The sequence below is a fragment of the Pararge aegeria genome, chromosome 15, assembly GCF_905163445.1.
Source record: "Pararge aegeria chromosome 15, ilParAegt1.1, whole genome shotgun sequence".
Classification (NCBI taxonomy): Eukaryota; Metazoa; Arthropoda; class Insecta; order Lepidoptera; family Nymphalidae; genus Pararge; species Pararge aegeria.
Window position 1 is genome coordinate 15,900,251 of NC_053194.1, and position 21,557 is coordinate 15,921,807.

The 21,557-nt window shown below is 36.5% G+C and overlaps 1 protein-coding gene across 1 annotated transcript; it reads left to right on the forward strand.

Annotated features, from left to right (window-relative positions):
• The first annotated feature begins 1,271 nt into the window (after nucleotides 1-1,271).
• On the forward strand, nucleotides 1,272-20,180 carry LOC120629839 (exostosin-2). The gene is made up of 8 exons (XM_039898897.1): nucleotides 1,272-1,944; nucleotides 4,434-5,031; nucleotides 5,784-5,942; nucleotides 12,973-13,156; nucleotides 15,247-15,406; nucleotides 17,740-17,860; nucleotides 18,466-18,624; nucleotides 19,482-20,180. The coding sequence occupies exons 1-8, from the start codon at nucleotides 1,409-1,411 to the stop codon at nucleotides 19,701-19,703; spliced, it is 2,139 nt and encodes a 712-aa protein (XP_039754831.1). The 5' UTR covers nucleotides 1,272-1,408; the 3' UTR covers nucleotides 19,704-20,180.
• Nucleotides 20,181-21,557: the final 1,377 nt, after the last annotated feature.

Here is a 21,557-nt window from a genome sequence, read left to right on the forward strand (position 1 = left end):
CTGGTCGATCATTAGATAATATCAGTGAATTATTAAACTTAGCATTGAACGATTCAAAGTTTTGGTTATACAATAATGGTCTAGAACTATCACCATCTATAAGCTCTGTTGTATTGTTCTCTCGGAAACGAATCCTCCCATGTATTCACATTAGTTACAATAATGTACCGCTAACAGTTACAGATAAATCAATATTTTTGGGTGTTATATTAGATTCCAAGCTGACTGGGGTTCTTCACTGTGAATATGTTTTATTAAGGTGTGAGCGAAACTTAAATATCTTAAGGTGTCTTCTCCGAGAAAACCTTGGTTAAGTCATGCGTTTTTTCAGTCACCTCTGTTCTGTGTAGAATGCGCCTGGGTCATGTTTGTACCCAGCGCACTTGCACAGAGTGAAAATCGTTCCTGATCCTTTTTGTTCCTGTGGGGAGTATGGGGACTTACGCCATGTTTTCTTTGCATGCCCTATGTATGATCGTTCTGCCTTTCTTGCTCATCTCGAATCATTAAACATTCCATTTCCGACCTCTATAATTTGTTTATTAAATATCCATTCGTATAAAGTTTATAAAATTGTATCTTTGTTTCTAGAAAAAAATGATATCAAACTATAGAACAAATCGTATAATATATTTATAAAGTAGAATCAATCCCTATCCTTTACCTATACAAATAGTTAAGTAGATTAATCCTGATGTTTTATATTTTAAGTTTCCCTAACTTTTATTAAACATAATATGGACACGGAAATGACTCGGAAAAAGATCTATTATTTTATAATTTATGAAAATGTATACAATTTTTTTAATTAATATTGAAAAATAATAATCTTGTAAAACTTCACCAGTATAAATACAGGCAAATTTATCATTCTTTCTTCAAAATTAACAAAAAAACCAATTCAGGTTTATCACTTTAATGATGCATTGAAGTATTTATGTCATTTGGTAACTGAGATTTCTCGCTGTAACTGATCCTTGGTCATTTCACTACCATAAACTGCTATGCATTTGTGGAAACAACTAAAAAGAGAGCTATAATATCCCAGCGTAACTGTTACTCGCCGTATACTGTTTAAATTTTCTGTCAGTTACTGGTCATGATCTTTTAATTAATGTAAAATTAATATATATAAATCAATATTTTAATTCAATCTAATACTTACATTCTGAATAAAAATTAAAATAAGTGGATCTTTTCCCCCATAATCTGACAACCCCTTCTCTGAACCGTCAAACGGCTGTCCGTCAGATGTTGCGACAGTCGACAGTTCTCAAAAATTTACTGAGAAGCTTCAGTTTTTGTAGTGTTTTACAAATTGATGAAGTTTTGAATGAGAAATAATCAAAATACCTAACAATGGGTGCCATAAGTAAATTAAGAATGTTTAAATAATCGAAAATCACAAATGGCTGCGGAGACTCTGTTAAAAACGAGCAAGCAATCGAAGTATATATCGTATAGGAAAATATTGTATCATAGATTTTTCGTGGGGCTCTTATTGTTTATCTTGATATCTCTAGTGTTAAGTGTTGTGTGCAATATATTCGCGGGGAGTGCGCCTCGTGTGGATTTCCACGAAACTGTCAACTTGGATGCAGTTAGTTGGCCAGTTTCGACTCTTCCGAGAAGTGCTTCCAAGTCTACGTCGCGACTTGCAAACTGCACTTACTGGAACTGCTTTAACGTATACAAATGTGGGAGAGGCGGCCACGATAAGATAACGATTTATATTTATCCCCTAAAGGACTACATAACGGAGGGGGGTGAGAGCATATCCAGGTTTTCTAGAGAGTTTTATGAAATTTTACTCACGATAAAAAATAGTAAATATTACACGTCCAGTCCAGACGAGGCGTGCCTGCTAGTGCCCAGTATTGATACATTGAACCAGAATTATTTTAACGGTGAATATGTATCCCAAGCACTTCAATCTCTCGACCAGTAAGTATGTTGTATAATATGTAAAACGTTTAAGATACAATGATATCAGTTTTATATATATTATTATTATTATTTTTTCATTATATAGTTTACATATTAGTTTAGTTTTTAATTATTCTGTTAAATTATAGTTTAGATGGGATTACCTGATAAAAAATTATTATTATTAAATTAAAAATGCATTACCAAAAGTGGCACATAGATGACCTCCGCATTAATTTTTGTACATACAAATAAATATTATTGAAGTGCAGGTGTAGGTCATGTAATATCAAATGTTATACTTGCTATGACAGGATAAGCCTTAAATTGTAATAGTTTGACTGGCCTAGAACATTGCAAAGTTACATACCTTCCTGTAAAAGTACCATTAAAATCGGTTCAGCTTTTTTTATGGAATCCAATTTAATAATCTTATCAAAGTAGATTAAGAGTTAGAAAAAAAGGACAAAATTGTCTTGAGTAGTAAGTTACATTATTACATGTTTGACTTTTTGGTGCAACATTTTGGTTCAGGGTATATGTAGAATAAAATAATATAGATGAATTAATATTGTTATGGGAAACTAATTAGAAGTATGTGGTATTGAACTGGCAATAATATGTTACCTTCATGAGCATCTTGACTGAAAGGTGTATATTGCTGGACATGTTTTTATGTTGTGAATTCCACATGGCACAGTCTTATGCTGATTGAATCCACTGACTGCAATTAAAATCCACACTTTCAGATTTAAAAATATTATAAATTTGAAAGTGTGTATGTTTGTTACCCAATCATCTCGGAAGGATTGAACCAATTTAGCTGAAATTTGTTACAGAGATAGATTAAAGTCTAAAATAGCACAAAGGCTACTTTAGTTCCTGCAGGAATAAAAAACCTTGATAAGCAAACATAGTTGCTGGTCTCAGCTAGTAACATATAAAATGTACAGTATCAAAATGAAGTTGCAATTTGCATGTCAATGGACACTTTGTATTCAATGGTATACAAATTGGTTTTGCATACAGAGGCTTTGAATTTAATTAAAAGTGTGCCTACAGTACTTTTATGTCTTTTTAAATCTAGAAACTTAGATGATTTATATTTGGAAGTTAACGTGCTAGCTTTTTAATTGAAACATATAAACACTTTTTGAAAGCAAATTGCTAAGTGACTCTGGAAGTTTATTTATTAATTTTTCTTTAATTGGAAAACCAACAGTTGTAAATCTATATATATAAAAGAAAGTTGTGTTAGTTAATTTATAACTCAAGAACGACTGGACCAACTTTTATGATATTTGAATAGGATAATGAGTATTAAAATATAACAATCATAAAAATTATCAGCGGTACAAAGTTCGCTGGGACAGCTAGTACTAAATAATTAACAAATTGGTTGATTTAAAACTAATAACAGGTTTCCACAGATAGGTACAATAGGTTCCTATATTAACAAGGGTACCTGGTAGAACCCAGCAAAGATGCAGCATACTATAACTAAAAATTAATCATACCTAGCATACAATAGAATATCTAATAGGTTGACTTTGGTTAAGTTTGTATCATTTTTGTTTCACAATGTAATATGTCATCATCATCTACAAAGCCATTAATAACCTTGCTTGGCACACAGCGTGGTGATTGTAATGCTGATCCTATTGCATTGATAACAATGCTACTCGTTACTGGTCAGTGGATAATGGACCAGCTAATGAGTATTGGTTATACATACCATCATACCACCATTAGACGGTCACCAGAGCCTTGTTGATTATTTTGGCAGGGTGATGTGGTATCGACAAGATACAACTACTGTGGCAGTAGGATTGCATTGTACTTATGTACTTATAGGCAATGGCAGGTGTCCCCTGCCATTAACAGATATATAATGACGCTAAATAAGCCATACCCATCTATGATATATCTGTTTACAAATGCTCTTATCACTGTTGCTGATGATAAACCAATATATTTCACATCAAGTGATTGATGTAGACTGCTAGACAGGTCCTTTGTAGTGAGTTCCAAAGTCCAGGGCTGCTTGTTTTCAGCGGATCCTAGTGACTCGATTGATCCTGCATTTGAACATTGTTGGGGGTCAATTAGCTTTTACCAATGAGGGTCATCATTCTAGCGCCTTGGGACCCCTATGTCCAGTGGCGTGCATAGAGGGCATGCACAGGGTATGCAGATGATATAAAATTAAGAAAATCTCCATAACGAGTTATAAATAGTTAAGGGTAGGCTTTTTAGAACTCTTACAATGCCTATCCTTAAGTTATTTATAACTCGTACTCATGGTTTTATTCATTTTATATCACCTGCATACCCTGTGCATACCCTCTATGCACGCCACTGCCTATGTCCATGAGTTCTGCTATGAGCCCGTTTGCCACTTGTTGAGTTATGCCAGTAAATCTAGATCTTCTATCAATTGTAGAAGAACTTTTAATCAATTTAAATTCATTGTTGCATAAATTACTAATGATGAAATTCTGTTTTAGTTGGAACAATGGAGAAAACCATCTCATTTTTAACATGGTTGCCGGAGTCGCGCCGAACTACAACACAGTCATTGATCTCAACACCAGCAAAGCTATTATAGCAGGAGCTGGTTTCGACACATGGACATTCCGTTACGGCTTCGACATATCCCTACCTCTCCACAGTCATTTAGCACAAGAAATAGACAGTACGCAGCCGGAACAGAAGAAATTTATGATAATTTCAGCACAATTAAATATACCAGACGATTATTTAGCAGAATTGCAGAGTATAGCGTCGTCGTCCAACGATTTGCTATTACTCGATAGATGTAAGATATCAGATGTAGGTTATAAGAAACGTTGTGAATATACCACGGGAACGGTATTCGATTATCCGGATGTACTAAAGGAGGGGATGTTCTGTCTAATAGTTCGTAGTGCTAGATTAGCGCAGTCAATTTTAATGGATATAATTGCCTCACAGTGTATACCAATAATAATTGCGGATACCGTAGTCATGCCTTTCAATTCTCACGTGGATTGGAACAAAATAGCTTTATTTGTACCTGAGGAGAATATTAGGAGTTTAGTGAAGATAATTCATTCGGTTAGTAAGGTGAGTGGTAGTATCTATTTATATCTAAAAACCAGATTTTAATGTTATTTTTCAAAAAGAAGATAATGTTCCAAAACTTCTAAATTTCTATATACCCATATACTATATACCCAATACAATGCAAAGTTATTTTGGAAACTATGAAAATCGTTTTTTATTTAATTTTGTTTAAATTAATTACACTAATAAAACTACGGAAAATCAAAGTACTCGCGACTCACGATGGTAAACTGCGGATGTACGTGCCGTGTCTTTGAAGTAGCCGACAATCCTATTGGCATCATCATCATCAACCCATTACCCACTATAGGGCACGGGTCTTCTCCCACAATGAGAAGGATTTAGGCCGTAGTCCACCACGCTGGCCGAGTGCGGATTGGTGGAGTTCACACACCTTTGAGAACACAATGGAGGACTCTTAGGCACGCAGGTGTCCACGCGATGTTTTCCAACACAGTTGAAAAAAGTGATATTTTATTTACTTAAAACGCACATAACTTAGAAAAGTTAGGTGCGTGAACTCGGCTCCCCGAAAGAGAAGCCTAGGTCCTAACCACTGGGCTATCAGCGCTTCGGGTTGATATCGGGGAGCCGATATATATTTGCTTAAAATAAAAACGTATGTACGTAAACGTATTATAAGTTAGCGGTGCGGAATTGATGGTTTTCTCGAAAGGGTAACAGAGGTCTACTTACACTATCACCTGTGAACTCACTGTACTAACATACAAACAAACAAACATTTATTTAAGGAGCGACGCGGTGAGATGTATTGGCAACTGCGATGGGTTTATGAGAGGTACTTCTCTAGTATAGAGAAGATCACACTGAGCACTTTGGAGATTATAAACGAGAAGGTGTTTCCGTTAGCCGCCAGGATGTATGAGGAGTGGAATATGCCTGAACATTTGGTGAGTTTTGAAGAAAATTATCCTTATAAATGTAGGTCCACAGATGGCACTTGCGATGTGTACATTATATTAAAATGTAGGAGTAAAATGTGAAATGGTGGCGACCATATCTTATATCTTTAAACGAGCAATTCTTGTATATATATAACTGGAACCCCGAAATCGGCTCCAACGTTTTTCATGAAATTTAGTATACAGGGGGTTTCGGGGGCAATAAATCGATCTAGCTAGGATTCATTGTTAGATAATGTCATTTTATTCGTGTTCTCCGGTAATAACCGATTTGGTGCAGACGAAGTTGCACGGGTCAGCTAGTTATACTAAAACCTAAAGCTGCTATGATTCCTTTATAATTCTACTAGCTGTTGCCCGCGACTTCGTCTGCGTTTGATTTTGTTTTTAAAGTATTCAGTATCGCTAAGCTTTAAATGAGTATAGTAGTATATATATATATAACATGTGACTGCCAATTAATTATAGACAAATAATTTGAAATAAAATAAAATTGCGACTATAATTAAAGATCTAAGCTATCCTATCTCTTAAGTTGGACCAGACTGCTCACGGTGTACCAATTTAATTTAAAATCGGTTAAGTAGTTTAGGAGTCCATCGCGGACAAACATCGTGACAGGAGATTTATATATATTAAGATTACTATTTTATCCTCAGGTTTTTAACATTGTATCATATTTCTAGACCACTTTATAAAGAGAGGTTTTATGTACTACGTTAGCGTAAAATGTGTATGTACTAATTTCATGTTTTTTCACCTTTTACCGCGTACATTTTAAACTGATTTCGAAAATTATTGTATTGTTGGCAAAAATAAAACAATCGTTCATGGAGTAAAGCTGTTTCGAAGCAGTTTAAGATATATGCATGACGGCATTTCAGAACATAACTCCGTTTTCTGTCACGGCTAACAAGTTGGTTTTTTTACTTCCAAGGTGCGACATTAGATACATCGTGCATCGCAAAGTATTTCTTGTTAATACATATATTAATTTATTCAATTATGATATACACACATCGCCATCTAGTCCCAAAGTAAGCGTAGCTTGTATTATGGTTACTAAGATGACTGATAATATACATAAACACTCAGACACAGAAAAACACTTATGTTAATCACACAAACATTTTCCAGTTGTGGGAATCGAACCCACGGCCTTGGACTAGCAGGGTCGCTGCCCACTGCGCCAGTCGACCGACAACAGTGTTACAGAAAAGTATAATCTGTGCTAACCTATACAATAATGACAAAATAAGAGAGATTAGTTATATACATACAATGGCGTGCATAGAGGGTAGGCATACTGGTATGCAGATGATACAAAATGAAGAAAATACTCAAGGGTAACTCGTACTGGAGATTTTCTTCATTTTATATAATCTGCATACCCTGTGCATACCCGCTAAGCACGTCACCGTATATTTAGTATATGATTAGTTTTATTAGTGATAAAAATGATTTTTAAGAGCGCAGTTAAAAAATATTGAATGATTTTACATATGGTAAAATAAACTTATTGGATTAGTAAAATTCCTAGCCGCCGTCTAATCCGACACTCGGCCGGAATCTAGCGTACGATAAGCCCATAACGAGGCAGAAGGCATTGTACCCAGATAAAAGCGTCAGAGATGTCGCCTCTATGACTGAAACTAAAAATAACTGGCCTATCTGAGAACTACGGCCTACGAGCCTTTGTAGTCTAGGAGGCGACCTTCGGAAATACCTTATAAGTTGACATTAAGCATTAGTAAAGTGGTAGAGTCACTACACATAGACTGACTTGACGTTTTAAAAGTGCTTTTATTAGGCCTACTTGAAATAAATGAATTTTGAATAGTGTTTCGGTATGGTGTGTTGTACCTGTAATGACGTATGAAGCGCAGACCTTGTAAAATAGTTTGTCTTAATTATAAACTTAAAGTTACTCAGCGTGCTATGGAGCGGCTATGTTAGCCATTTCTGCTCCGTAAACGTATACTTGTACCTACTCCAATTGCATGTATTTATACGAAATGACTAGTCGGAAAAGTCGAACCGAGCCGAGGTCCGTCCGTCCGAGAGAAAAAAGAACGAAATGAATCTTTATCTCCAGCAGTGGTCGTACATTTTCGTACGTTTGACATGATGATGATTAAATAAATGGCCCATAACGTCGCAATAGTTATGCAGTGTTTTTCACGCTATGACATTTGAGTCAGTTTAACTACGACCAGTTGCTTTAAATAAAGAAATAGTCATTTATTTCAGATATAAAGAAGTGCCATTATTTTTTTTGTAATAAAACTATTATTTGTGCGAAAACACATATTTTTTCACTCGCTCACATATTCTAATTAAGTACGATAATAAGTACTAAAATTATTCAAGGTTGTCACGTACATATTGACGGCCGATTGGCGCAGTTTGCAGCGATCCTGCTTTCTGAGCCCCAGGCCGTGGGTTCGATTCCCACTACTGGAAAAATGTCTGTGTGATTAGCATGTATATTTTTCAGTGTCTGGGTGTTTATATGTATATTTTAAGTATTTATGTATGTTATTCATAAAAATATTCATCAGTTGTCTTAATACCCATAACACAAGCTACGCTTACTTTGGGGCTAGATGGCGATGTGTTTATTGTCCTAGTATATTTATTTGTTAAAAAAATAAAAAAAATAAAAAAATATAACATTAAAAACACGATGTCAGAATACCCCCGTTTTTTCCAGCCTCTATATCCCTCCTGATTTATAGTGATATAGAGCTGCGATCTGAAATATTTTAAAGTAGTCACCGAGTAATCCCGGAATATATAAAAGAAAGAGAAAGAAAGTATAAACTTATTTACAAAATCCTCTAAACATTCCTTGCGGGAGGAAGCTTATTATAAAATAAACGACTTCCTAAATGAGAATATTTAATAATGACAATAATAAGTTCGCCTCTCAATCTGGTTACAGCACCCTCACAGGTTTCCATTCCAAATGTATACATTAGATTGACATTCTCTTTTGAAAAAAAAAAAAAAAAAAATATATAATAGATGTGATATTGTTATGGAGTTGTATTTGAATAAATAAATATTTTATAAGTTTGAAAAAAAGAATAAGGAACACATTTTATAAGGATCGGTTTATTCTGCAGTTGAGGTAACGCTGGTTTAGGTTTTTCAACGGCCATCTCTTCGACCGTCACGCTTATGTAAGGAGAAACATTAAAAATGTATCGCGTGCACCGGAGACAAGGAAAACATCGTTACACTCGCGTGTGTAGAGAGAAATTGTGTGACATGTAATGACGTGTCAGTCAGACGGACAGATGCGACGCTCGGTAATTATATTATTACTGGCTGTGCTTGACCACACTTCGTTATTGCTCAGTCTGATTACTGATATAATTATTATATTATTAGATATTAATGGCTGTACTCAGCCACACTCCGTTTGGCTGTCTGATATAAATGATGTCCCGCGCCTGTGGGAACTTAGGGATAAAAAGTATGTCGTCTTCTGACGAACTCTCTGGCGCAGCGGTCACCGCTGTGGTTTTAAGTGCGAGGTCCTGGTCATCCAATAAATTCTCTAAATCAGGGGTATTATGAGAATTTTTAAATTTGGAATTTTCTCCGGCCTGGTCTGGGCGACAAATACGTGCTGCAAAGCGATTTAGCGTTTCGATGTCATATAGAAACGGATTTAGGATAGCTACCTATGAGCTTAATATAACTGTCATACCCCCAACAAGTTTGCAAGTAACATAATATATTAAAATCAATCGATAATTATTAGTAAAAGATAAAGTATGTATTATATATTACTAAAATAAAATGTTGATTACGTACCGTACTGTCTATTAAACTCTTACATCACGAGTTAAAGCTGATATTATCAGAAAGTGTGATCCTATAGCCGATAACATTAATATTTCTCACGTTAAAGCTAGAAATTTTCATCCAAAAATACAGCCAAGACGTTAAATATTGAAGAATACATCTTTATGCCACGGAAAACATAAAATAATACACAGAACTCAAGATCAATAAATCTAAGACACGTAAAGCAGGCCTTATTGCAAGCAATCTCTTACTAAATGCAGTTCAAAATTCGGTTTGATTACGATAACCGACGCTTTCGCGGAAAATTCTTAATTGAACATAATTTGTTTGAAGTTTTCTTGTTAAACTTTTAACAGTGCTGTTGGGGAGAAGTCCGTGTTTTTCTATTCTTCGCCCTGCGCTAGGCGCTAAAGTTTAAATAGAGCACTTCAACTATTGCATAACGTAAAAGGTCGGCCTCTGATCCGATCGGCTATATTTTTCTCGAGGTCTGCACCCGTAGTACAAGATTTGCTAGCAATCGAGAAGTCGATTTCAAGTATCGAAATACTTGAACGCCAGATTAAAAAAGATCATGTTTGTATGGTTTTAAAGCTCAAATTTGCCCACAGTTTTTCAGCTAGCGCTTTTGGCAGAACATACCTATTTTGTAAAATACTTAGTCTTAGTAGGTAAAAGATTTGCTAGCTCGGAATTGATTAGTCGTTGTCGAGTATCGAAATGCTTGAATATCAGATTAAAATAGATCGTAATGGTATTTATTGTTTTAAAGCTCAAATTGGCCTTCGAACTTTTGTAGTAAAATAATCATAATTTATAAATTTTTTAAATGCATGTACAAATTTCGGAGCCGACAAGATTCGAATCTGCGACTCTAGCAATCGGGTTCTGAGCGCATTGCGACTAAGCTACGGCACTCATTCTCCACCAGTGCAGAAATTAATATATTACCAGCTTAAAGCGACTGTAGCGCCATTTAGTAGAGAACAATTTTGATCTACTTTTCAAAGACTCTTTTTGAAACAAAAGATGACACATTGCTTTTTATAATTTTGAATAAAAAAAAACACCATAATAAAAATTTTCAAAATAAAAATTAGAAGTACCAAATATGCGACTGAAATAAAAGTGAAATAAGGCCATTTTTACTTTGAATCCTCATTTGCGGGTGAGCAAAAGTTGTGCTAAGGCTTTTGTATTATGTATGCGGTTGAGCAATTGAAATTTTCTACGGTCAAGACTGTACGTTAGATTTTTCGCAGTTTTACCTCTCTTCGGACGAAATAAAACTTATTTATGAAGGAAATTTTGTGTTCGATAAACTTATACAAAACATTTTAGGTTTAGGAGGTATCGGAGAATGGCGAGCTACCGTTTAGTTCTGGACTTCTGGACCCAGGCATAGGATTCACGACGGATTAGGTTCACGAAAGTAGTACACGTAAACTAGATTAACAAAAATGTCAATCAAAGTCAGTCAAATATAGTAGGGAGAAAAAAGATATTCATACTATTATTGAAAGTAAGGTTAGGGTTACATTTTATCCCACCAAAGCGAAATTACCATTATTGATCGCTTGTAGACTGGTAAAGAGAGCCACTGGTATTATAGCAGCAGGTTCAAATCTTGTCGGTTCAGAAATTTATATATGCATTTAGTTTTAAAACAATACAACCATGATCCACTTTATTCTGATTTAACATCAGATCATCATCATTTCGATACCCGACTACTAAAAAGACAATTTTTGGAATATTTGTCTGTGTATATATGTGTATGTTTGTCTGTATGTCTGTTAGTTTGTGTGCGAATCACGCACAAAACTACGGAACGGATTTGAATGCAATTTGGTACATTTATTGCTGATACTTCGGATTAAAATAAAAAATACTATTTATCCTGAAAAACAATAGGGTTCGTTTGGGATATGCGATGAAAGTTTTTGTCTATTTTAGTTCTTAACGCCGCCATACCTAAATCGATATTCATAATTCTTCTTTCGCCGGAAAGGCTGTATCATTAGTTTAGTTTTGTCAAAATATTTTGACATTTCCCGTATTCCGAAGTTCCGCCAAAATTATTTCCAAGCTTGTTTTAATAAAAATTTCATTCAGACCATTTAGATTATGACCAGTGGCGTGCACTTCATACATGCACAAAAGCACTGCATACCCAAATTATTTTATACAACCCGTATTGGAGGGGAATATACCCTGATTATGACCGATTGCCTGATTTTGACGACCTCCCTGGGGCGGTAGCGGTGAGTGCTGGTTTTTTGTTGGTTGTGGTTTGAGGTCTCAGGCAGCGATTCCCGACGGGGCAAATTGGGAATTTATTATATCCGAATTTTCTCCGGTCTTGTCTGGGAGGTTTCGGCCCTGGCTAGTTACCACCCTTCCGACAAAGACGTGCCGCTAAGCATAGCACCTCTACTTCCTGACAGATTAGCCCGCTACCATCGTATACTGCATTATCATTTAACACAAGGAGATTGCAAGCAAGGGCTAAATTGTAGTGAAATAAAAAAAACTACATTTTCAAACAAATAATAGACAAATTAGTGTATAAGTGCTGCTGCATTTCTTTATATGCATACAGATAAAATAATAATAAATAACAATAAATGTACTACGACAATACACACATCGTCATCTAGCCCCAAAATATGCGAAGCTTGTATTATGGGTAGATATACTAATATACATAATACATAATATAAATAAATAATTATAATATACAAACAAACACCCAGACATTGAATAACATTAATGTTCATCACACAAGCATTTTCCAGTTGTGGGAATCGAACCCATGGCTTTGGACTCAGAAAGCAGGGTCGCTGCCCAATGCGCCAGTCGGCCGTCATAACTCTTAGCACGGCTAGCATGGGCAGGAGACAATTATATCCCCGGTAAAAGGATAAAAATGTATCTTCTCATACAGCTTTAGCAACTGTCAGAGCACGGGCGCAGAAGTGGAAATAAAATTAATATGTGTAATAACAAACGGGAGGAAACTTCTCCTATTACTTGTTCCTTGTTTGATTTAGCAGGTTCGCACGTCAATTATATCCCCTGTATCCAGGGGATCTAATCGGATAATATAATTTTTATCTGCTGCCTGTTCTAGCACTGCTGTCATATTCAGTCAAAATGTCGTCTTGTCCAATGTAAAACATGTTTTGATTTTGTCCAGTACGGTCCCGTGAACCCCCTGTTCCTGCCAGTGACTGCGCCGAAGTCACCAGGCTTCACGGCGGTCATCCTGACATATGACCGCGTGGACAGCCTGTTCACCCTCGTCAGGAAACTGGTGAGGACGCCGAGCCTGGCCAAGATCCTCGTCGTGTGGAATAACCAGAAGAAACCACCTCCGCCATGTGAGTTTACATTTTAATTTTTTTTTTTTTATGACATGATACCTCTCTTCTTGAGCTGTGTTTTACGCCTTTGGTGGCCTGGAAGAGATCGCTATGTAGCGGTAAGGCCACCAAATTGTATACGTTTTGTTGAATTTTTATTTATAATTTTACTATATGTTTATGCGGTGTACAATAAAAGTGTATTCATTCATTCATTCATTCATGATATGATCACTAGATCAAATCTAGGCAGTTTCGCTTCATTGTGTAGAATAATTGTTACCTACAACAACTTGTTTGGAAGCACAGCTTGGATATTTTTCGACACTCCGCCCCGTGTTTCAGAAAAGAAGTCAAAGAAGCTTTTAAAAGTACGGCATGATAGTTAGTCTTTTTCTTTGTTATGTAGGCACCTATTATAGCAATATTTTTTTTGCTTTAATTTTTTTTTTGCTTATCGGCTAAATATTACGCCTGCTTCTATCCGACTCAACACTTCTTTATCTTAGGTCCGTATTAATAATCCGACATCGAGTTCTAATCGTGTTCTTGAGTTCGGACTTAGGCGTCGATTAAACGATAAAGTGTAGAGTCTTTTCAGATTCAGCAACTATATTATCAAAGCGAGAATTCGGCCTTAAACTTTCGCATATCTACTTTCAACGCCATTTCAGCGTTAAATCTAATGTAAACAATTCTGTTTACGTTGCGCGCAGTAAAGCATCACGTAGAAATAATTTTAGCTCGGAATACGTGTTAGATTTGGTAACTACTACTAGGGTTGCCAACTATAACCCACTGGTGTGCATAGAGGGTACAGGGTATGCAGATGATATAAAATGATGGAAATCTCCAGTACGAGTTATAAATACTTAAAGGTCGGCTATTTATAACTCTTACAGTGAATATCCTTAATTATTTTACGACTCGTTCTAGAGATTTTCTTATTCTTTATAATCTGTATACCCTGTGCATATCCTCTATGCACGCCACTGAGTGGAGTGGTTCTTGATGCTTCAGCATTCTTCGTTGACTTGGTCTCTGTATGTTCTTAACCTCTTCTGTGCGTGTAACTATATATTAAATAAACATTGATTCAATTTTTTTTTTAGTATTGGCAACCCTACTGTCTTTTATGTCCATCTCGCAGTTAAATAATAATCGTAAAATACTAAAACAGTTTCAACGAGTGCACAATTAATCTCATAAACGACTTTATACCTACATGCAACTCGTTTAATGAATAATTCTGAGAGTGAAATTACGCTGTATCGAGTTAAAATCGATTTTAAACCATCGGCACAAGGCTGGTTTTCGGTCCAATCGAGTTATAACATTAACATTCATTAAACGCTGAGATTTAATTTTTTTTTTATTATTCAACGTACGCGGTTTGGTATTGCGTATTTGTGAAACTGTTGTTTTTTGTTTTTAATTACACACGGGCACACGGCACGGGTCTTCACTCAAAATGAGAAGGGTTTGCGGTGCCGTGCTGGCCAAGTGGCTCAGCGGCATGCAGTGCAAATTATTTCCATGATTAGAACTGTACCGTTGAGTATGAAAATTTCCTTATCAATCCAGGGCATGGATAAGCACTTTTGCGAATAGGCGATGGTAAGTGGATAACCATCGACTATGAACAGTTCAACACTTTTCAGGTCATGCGAGGAACTCATCCTGCAAAGTTTAGCCCTGTGTCCATCAACCTTAGGCGTAGGTGTTAAGCCTCATGTGCCTGTAATTACACCGGCAACTAAGAGACTGACTTACTGACTGACGATTGACTGACTGACTGACTGACTGACTGACTGACTGACGACTGACTGACTGACTGTCTGACTGACTGTCTGGACTGACTGGACTGTCTGGACTGACTGGACTGACTGGACTCACTGACTGACTGGACTCACTAACTGACTGTCTGGACTAACTAGACTGACTGGACTCACTGACTCACTGTCTCACTGACTCACCGACTTACTGACTCACCGACTTACTGTCTCACTCACTTACTTACTTTTAAATTTCTTCAATTATTGATTGTGCTGAAATCGACTGGTATCGATTTCGATATGGGCACCCTTAAATCGGTTGTTTCGTTCCAGCGTCCGAGTGGCCGGTGGTGAACAAGCCGCTGAAAGTGATACGCACCAAAGAGAACAAGCTGTCGAACAGATTCTTTCCCTACGACGAAATCGAGACTGAGTGCCAGCTGACCATTGATGATGACATCGTAATGCTGACTCCTGACGAGCTGGAATTTGGGTGAGTTGGTCACTGGATCATCATGGTGGCAGCTTAATGCGTTTGAAAGAACTGCACCTTTTTACCATTAATAATTATCTATGTAGTTTTTCACAACGTAACGTAAATTTTCAAACGTGAGAGTGTGCTCAGGGCTATTCGATTTGATTAAACCATCTCCTTTCTACCATCGAACTGCGAGGCACCGAAAGAATCTGCACCGTTACGTTGTTGAAATACCATCGACACGTACGAAGCGTTTTGTTTTTTCCTTTCTGATCCGCACCGCAAAGGCCTGGAATGCCCTCCCATCTTCTCTCTTCCCGATACCTATAATCTGGGTACCTTCGAATCATGAGTGATTAGGCATCTTAAGGATCACTTACCATCAGGTTTGATTGCAGTCAATCACATCAAAATAGTAAAAATTAAATTTTAAAAATTTAAAGAACCCCTGGCAAAGGTTTGTTTTTTAAAAAACAAACCTTTTTACAGGAATTAATTTAATAAAAAATGTACAAAAAGCTAAATCTGATTCTAATATATAAAGCTGAAGAGTTTGTTTGTTTGTTTGTTTACTTGAACGCTATGATCTCAGGAAAAATGCTTTCAGTGTTGGATAGCCCATTTATCGCCAAGACCAATAGAAGCATAGCACTAATGAAGAATGTTTCAAAAATTGAGTTTTGCTTTCCTTTTGAGAGCTTCCGCTGCGTGTACTGCGTAAAGTTTCGAATTCATGTATGATCAAGTTTTTATTCCTTTCTAAAGATCTAAATAAAGTCCGCGACAGCATGTTTTCTTAGGTTGCCTTATAACGCGGACAAAGTCGCGAGAGACTTCTAGTAAAAAATAATTCGTCAGGACTTAGGTATCCACTTTAACTGGCATTGCTTGATCTGACAGAAAAATAATTTTCATTCTATACTTTTCATTTCGTTACTTAAAATTCCTCATTCCTTTTAATATAGCGAACATTATTCTTCTTGTCGTGAAAAAGTAGTAGTTGCGAAAAAAATATGTAATTATCATTTTGTGGTGGCAGCCATCTTTGATTTGCAATTTGTCATAGTGTCATTTCAACTAGTCAAGCCCATATTAAAGCAGTCGTACAAAAAATGTAATTTGTGGCATTTTGTGGTGCCGGCCACCTTGGACAGATATTCATCAAATATAGCTAAAAAGAATATTTTGCTTGATATCTGAGTAAATTAAAAGTAAATAAACGATTACCTTCTATATTTAATTACTCAGTAGCAGAATAATAAATGATATAGAAAATTATTGTATAAAATAAAGCCGTCATATAAAATATGGCAGCAAGTCACGATACCATGGCGTCGGGTTTGCCTTGTCACTTAAATAGTCTACTTTATGTCATAATGAGATTGTGAACGGAAATAATCTATATTCACCCCTATCACGTAAGAGTTTTGGGTGAGTTTTGTCTAACTCCGCTACCTATCGTGCGATTTTGTACCTATGTATCTAATATTTTTTTGTACTCGTAATTTCGTTAGCATGATGAATATTGTTTCCAAACGCGTTTCCAAGATGTAATGCGAGTCTTATATTATCATTTTAACTTTCTTTAGAAAATAATGTCGTCTCAACATGATACTGTCATTTTTTTTTTTTTGACGGCCGATTGGCGCAGTGGGCAGCACCCTGCTCTCTGAGACCAAGGCCGTGGGTTCGAATGCCACAACTGGAAAAATTGTGTGTGCTCTTGTATGTTTTTACAGTGTCTTGATGTTTATATGTGTATGTATTATAATTATTTTTGTATTTTTTTCATAAATATACTCATCAGTCATCTTTGTACAAATAACACAAGCTACACTTACTTTAGGGCTAGATGGCGATGTGTGTATTGCCGTAGTATATTTATTTTGAATATATCTTTCTGGTCCAGTGGTTAGGGTTTTTGTTTTCGAATAACGGGGTATTCGGTTTCTGCATCGGGCCAACAATTGGAATTGGTTAAACGAAAAGGAGATGATAGCCCAGAGAACAGTGGATAACAGTACAAGTGAGACATATCCGGTTACTTTTCACAGCCTACAAAGTTTTTTCCGTTATCGCTCTATAAGTTAGTCACATGCTCTCTCCTGCCAACAAATCGTTGCTAACATTAAGGATCGAATACTTAAGGTATTCAATAGGTAAGTAAGTTGGACTGAGCATGGAGAGAGTAAACTCTTACGAGTCTCATACGGACAGTGGGAGAATGAGGAAGGCTGAGGAAAGGGTGTGGTGGCGCTTCTTGGGAAAGGCCTATATTCAGCTGTAGAAGTTAGCAGGCTGAAATGATGATGACTTAAGCTGAAATATGTGTTTGTCTGTGGTTCCAGTTTCGATGTGTGGCGGGAGTTCCCCGACCGGATAGTGGGGTTTCCATCGCGTTTGCACGTGTGGGACAACGTCACCAACACGTGGAGGTATCATAGCGAGTGGACTAACCAGATATCCATGGTAAGTTTCACTTTAAAGTTTTTTTTATTTCACAAAGTCCTTGCCTACAAAGTCACTTCGTGGTTAGTAACGATGCAGTCTAAAATTGTAGCGGGCTAACCTTAAAACGTACACCACTTAACACTTCGTAGTTCGCAGACCATACAAGGAACACATCCTGCAAAGTTCCCCCCTGTTTCCTGAGTCTTTTGTCTTTTGGGCATGCAATCACACGGCCTATTGCGAAATACTGTTAAAGGGTCAGGTAGTAAAAAATATGAAATCAAAACAAGCATGGTTATTTTTCTACTCAAAATAATTCAAAACATACTAGGCGCTTATGACAACCCTATTGAAGATAAAAGACCGACACGCGCACAATACCTGCTACGCGACGCATAACTAATAATGTGACAGGAGTCACTTGATTTTAATTTTGCATGTGATGTGTATGTATATGATTTCTTTCAGTAAAACTATGGCAATGGTTTACTCTAAAACTATTAGCGTTTCGGTTTCACTTATAAGTCTCAGAGACAGTAAATTATTGTATCTCTAATGCCTGTGAAGTAATATTTCGGTTTCATTCACATGCTGTATATACGTATACGTGTTTGATCCCGCAGGTGCTAACGGGTGCGGCGTTCCATCACAAGATCTGGTCGTGGTACTACACGTACAAGATGCCCGCGGAAGTGCGCACGTGGGTGGACGACAACTTTAACTGCGAGGATATTGCCATGAACTTCCTGGTCGCTAATGTCACCAGGAAGCCGCCTATCAAAGTACGTAAGCTGGTTTAAACATCTGAGCGAATATTGTATTTCAAGATGGATTGACGTCAGACAGACGGTCAGTCTTCATCGTCATATAAAAAAACCAAAAAAAGTTTGCATTCCAGCCGTCGTAGTGTTGCGTGCGTGTGTGCATTGGTACGTCCGTACGTGCGTGAATGCGTGCGTGCGTGCATTGATGCGTACGTGCGTTCTTGCTCTTTTGCGTGCGTAAATGCGTGCTTGCGTGCGTGTGTTTTGTTTATTACTACGTTTTTGTTTAGTGCAAATATGTTTGTTACAACATCACGTTAAAAGTCTTTGAATTTCTTTTTTTTCTCTCCTATAATATGCAATTTAACTCCATAAAAACCTTTCTCTATAATCACTATATCTATTGCTAAAAATTAAATTAGAATCCTTTGCGTAGTTTAAATTATGTAAACATGCAAACAGCAGGAGTGACTGCGTTTGATACTATATAAGTAAAGATAAAGATGTAACTTTTCATTTGCAATCATCATCATAAACCCATTTCTGACCCGTTTCAGGACCCGGGACTCCTTTCACGATGAGGGGTTGTTCCGGGGGGTTAATTATTATAAATAACTGTTAGGCATGAAGGTTTCCTTTACCGTTCAAACATGGAATGAATGGTACCTAAGCTACGAAAAACATAGGGTAAAGCTGCGTTCTGGGATCCGCACTCGGCCCACTGAGAGTGGAGTCGAAGTCCTACCCTCTTAGCTATCACTGCTTCGATTTCAATACATGCATAATATATATAACAGTCCACTGCTGGACTAAAGTTATGACGCAAGATAATGTTTCCTTACACGGAATTAATTAAATTATTTTCTAAATTCCAGGTGACCCCCCGCAAAAAGTTCAAATGTCCGGAATGTACGAACACGGAAATGCTCTCGGCGGATGCGCGCCATATGTCGCAGAGGTCCGCCTGCATCGAACGCTTCGCGCGGATCTACGGCCACATGGCCTTGAAGTCCGTGGAATTCCGCGCGGATCCGCTCCAGTATAGGGAAACGGCTGCGGGAATTCCGCACGCCTATCCCGATATCGGTGCTTTGTAAGGTAAGACGGCGTGGGCTCTCTGGTTCAGAAACTATCATAAGAAGAAACTTATCCGTGGAATTCCGCGTATCCGCCGCGGTGTAGAGAAACGAGTGCGGGAATTCCGCAGGCCTATCCCTATACTGGGGCTTTGAGGTTGGGTTCGGGCCCTCTGTTTTAGTAACTATTATAAGAAAAGAAATTTCAACAAAACTTATATTAATTTATGCTTACTTTTCGGCACTTTTGTATTCAGCATATTTTAAAATTTGAAAATGAAAGTGTGTTAATATAAAGAATTTTCAGACAAATGTTCTCTTTTTTAGATGTCATAGGCAATGTTGTCTTTTTAATTTGTCCCCTTCAGGACAGGCAAAGATCATTGACCATACAGCCTAATTAACATAGCTAGTATATTATAGCCTTTTTTTTATTCTTTTTAAAACATACTATACACTAAAAAGTATCTGAAAGTATCGTTTTTATAAAATCGGTAGAAAGAAATGAATTACAATTAATTTTAACCTGTCATACAAATACGTATGAACAATATACATTATACATTTTAAATGGTATAATAATTAAGTTAACGGATATTCGTTATTGACTTTTTAATTATAATGTGCTACATTCGTTTACTAGTGTAACGCATTTCATAAAAAAAGTAGTAAAACCCGTGTAACTCAAGAAATAAGAGCTCAGAATCAAGAGGGCCCATAGTTATCGCTTATTTTAATTTCGAGTTCGGACAATAAATGATCGCAAGAGGAAATTCGTAAGGCTGTACGCGAAGTTTAATGGGAATCGTCCCCCAAAACCAGGGTATGTAGATGTAATTGCCAATTAGAGTTATTTTCGCGTAAACAACAATTGTTTATTTACATTTATCGCTTCGGTATACGTTTGCTTTTTATGCAAGACGTTGTGTGAATTTGTTACTTATTATATATTGGTCACAAAAATGAAGTGCCGATGTTCAGAGCAGAATATAGTTGCATTTTAAGATTTTTACTCCTGCAATCGTTAAGACCATATCGAGTCCCAAAATTATTTAATGTCAGAGTAAAATGGAACTTATTTACCTTGTGTCAAAGCTCAAATTCGTCTGCATTCATTCAGAAAGCTCTCTGTTTGGTATAAGTAGAATTAGCAACACTAAAGCGAGTGCAATAAAGTTCAACTTACTTCGACGTCATATCGTTTCGAATTTCACTCTGATGTTACAAAGTATCAATAGGTGAAACCTACCGTCGATTAGAAAATTACAAATTTTATGATGATAACCTATAACAGTCCACTGTTGAAGTAAAGTCCTATCCCAATAGTATGGTTTGCATTTGCGTCGGATTGGTAATCTCAGTAGATGGTAGGTCTAGCCTTAGTCGCCTCGTAGGAAAAACGCGGGGAATGTCGGAGTGGTGAAATGTGTATGTCTGTCTGATCTGCAACACCACACGGCCAAAACAGAAATCTTACCCTGTAATACAACGTTTTGCATTAAAAGTGGTATGCCAAGCAAAAAATTCGAACATATAATGTTTACTCGCTAATCTGTATTTTTACTCTGTGCCATGTATTCTACAGAACTGTCATATCATCTTATTTTTAAATTACGAAGGATTAAGTAAAATTATTTAGGTTAATTTTCAAATTATATGCGAAAGTATTTTTTTTATATATACTGAGTTTTATATTTTGTGACGATAATAATGAAATGTTAAGTACACTTTTTTAGTGTACATTAGATGAATATTTATGTAAATACGAAGTTGACAATTTATTTATTGGACGTACGTCACGTTTGTTTTTTTTTTGTACAATGAACAATCTTGATATTTTTCAAATTTTATTTTACGTACATTTTTAGTATCGTA

Bases quoted from the DNA above. Each gene is read 5' to 3' on its own strand.
- LOC120629839 (XM_039898897.1), top strand. From the start codon at position 1,409: ATGGCTGCGGAGACTCTGTTAAAAACGAGCAAGCAATCGAAGTATATA. The intron at 5,032-5,783 runs GTGAGTGGTAGT...CATTTATTTAAG, and splicing joins TAATTCATTCGGTTAGTAAG to GAGCGACGCGGTGAGATGTA. The intron at 17,861-18,465 runs GTAAGTTTCACT...TTGATCCCGCAG, and splicing joins GGACTAACCAGATATCCATG to GTGCTAACGGGTGCGGCGTT.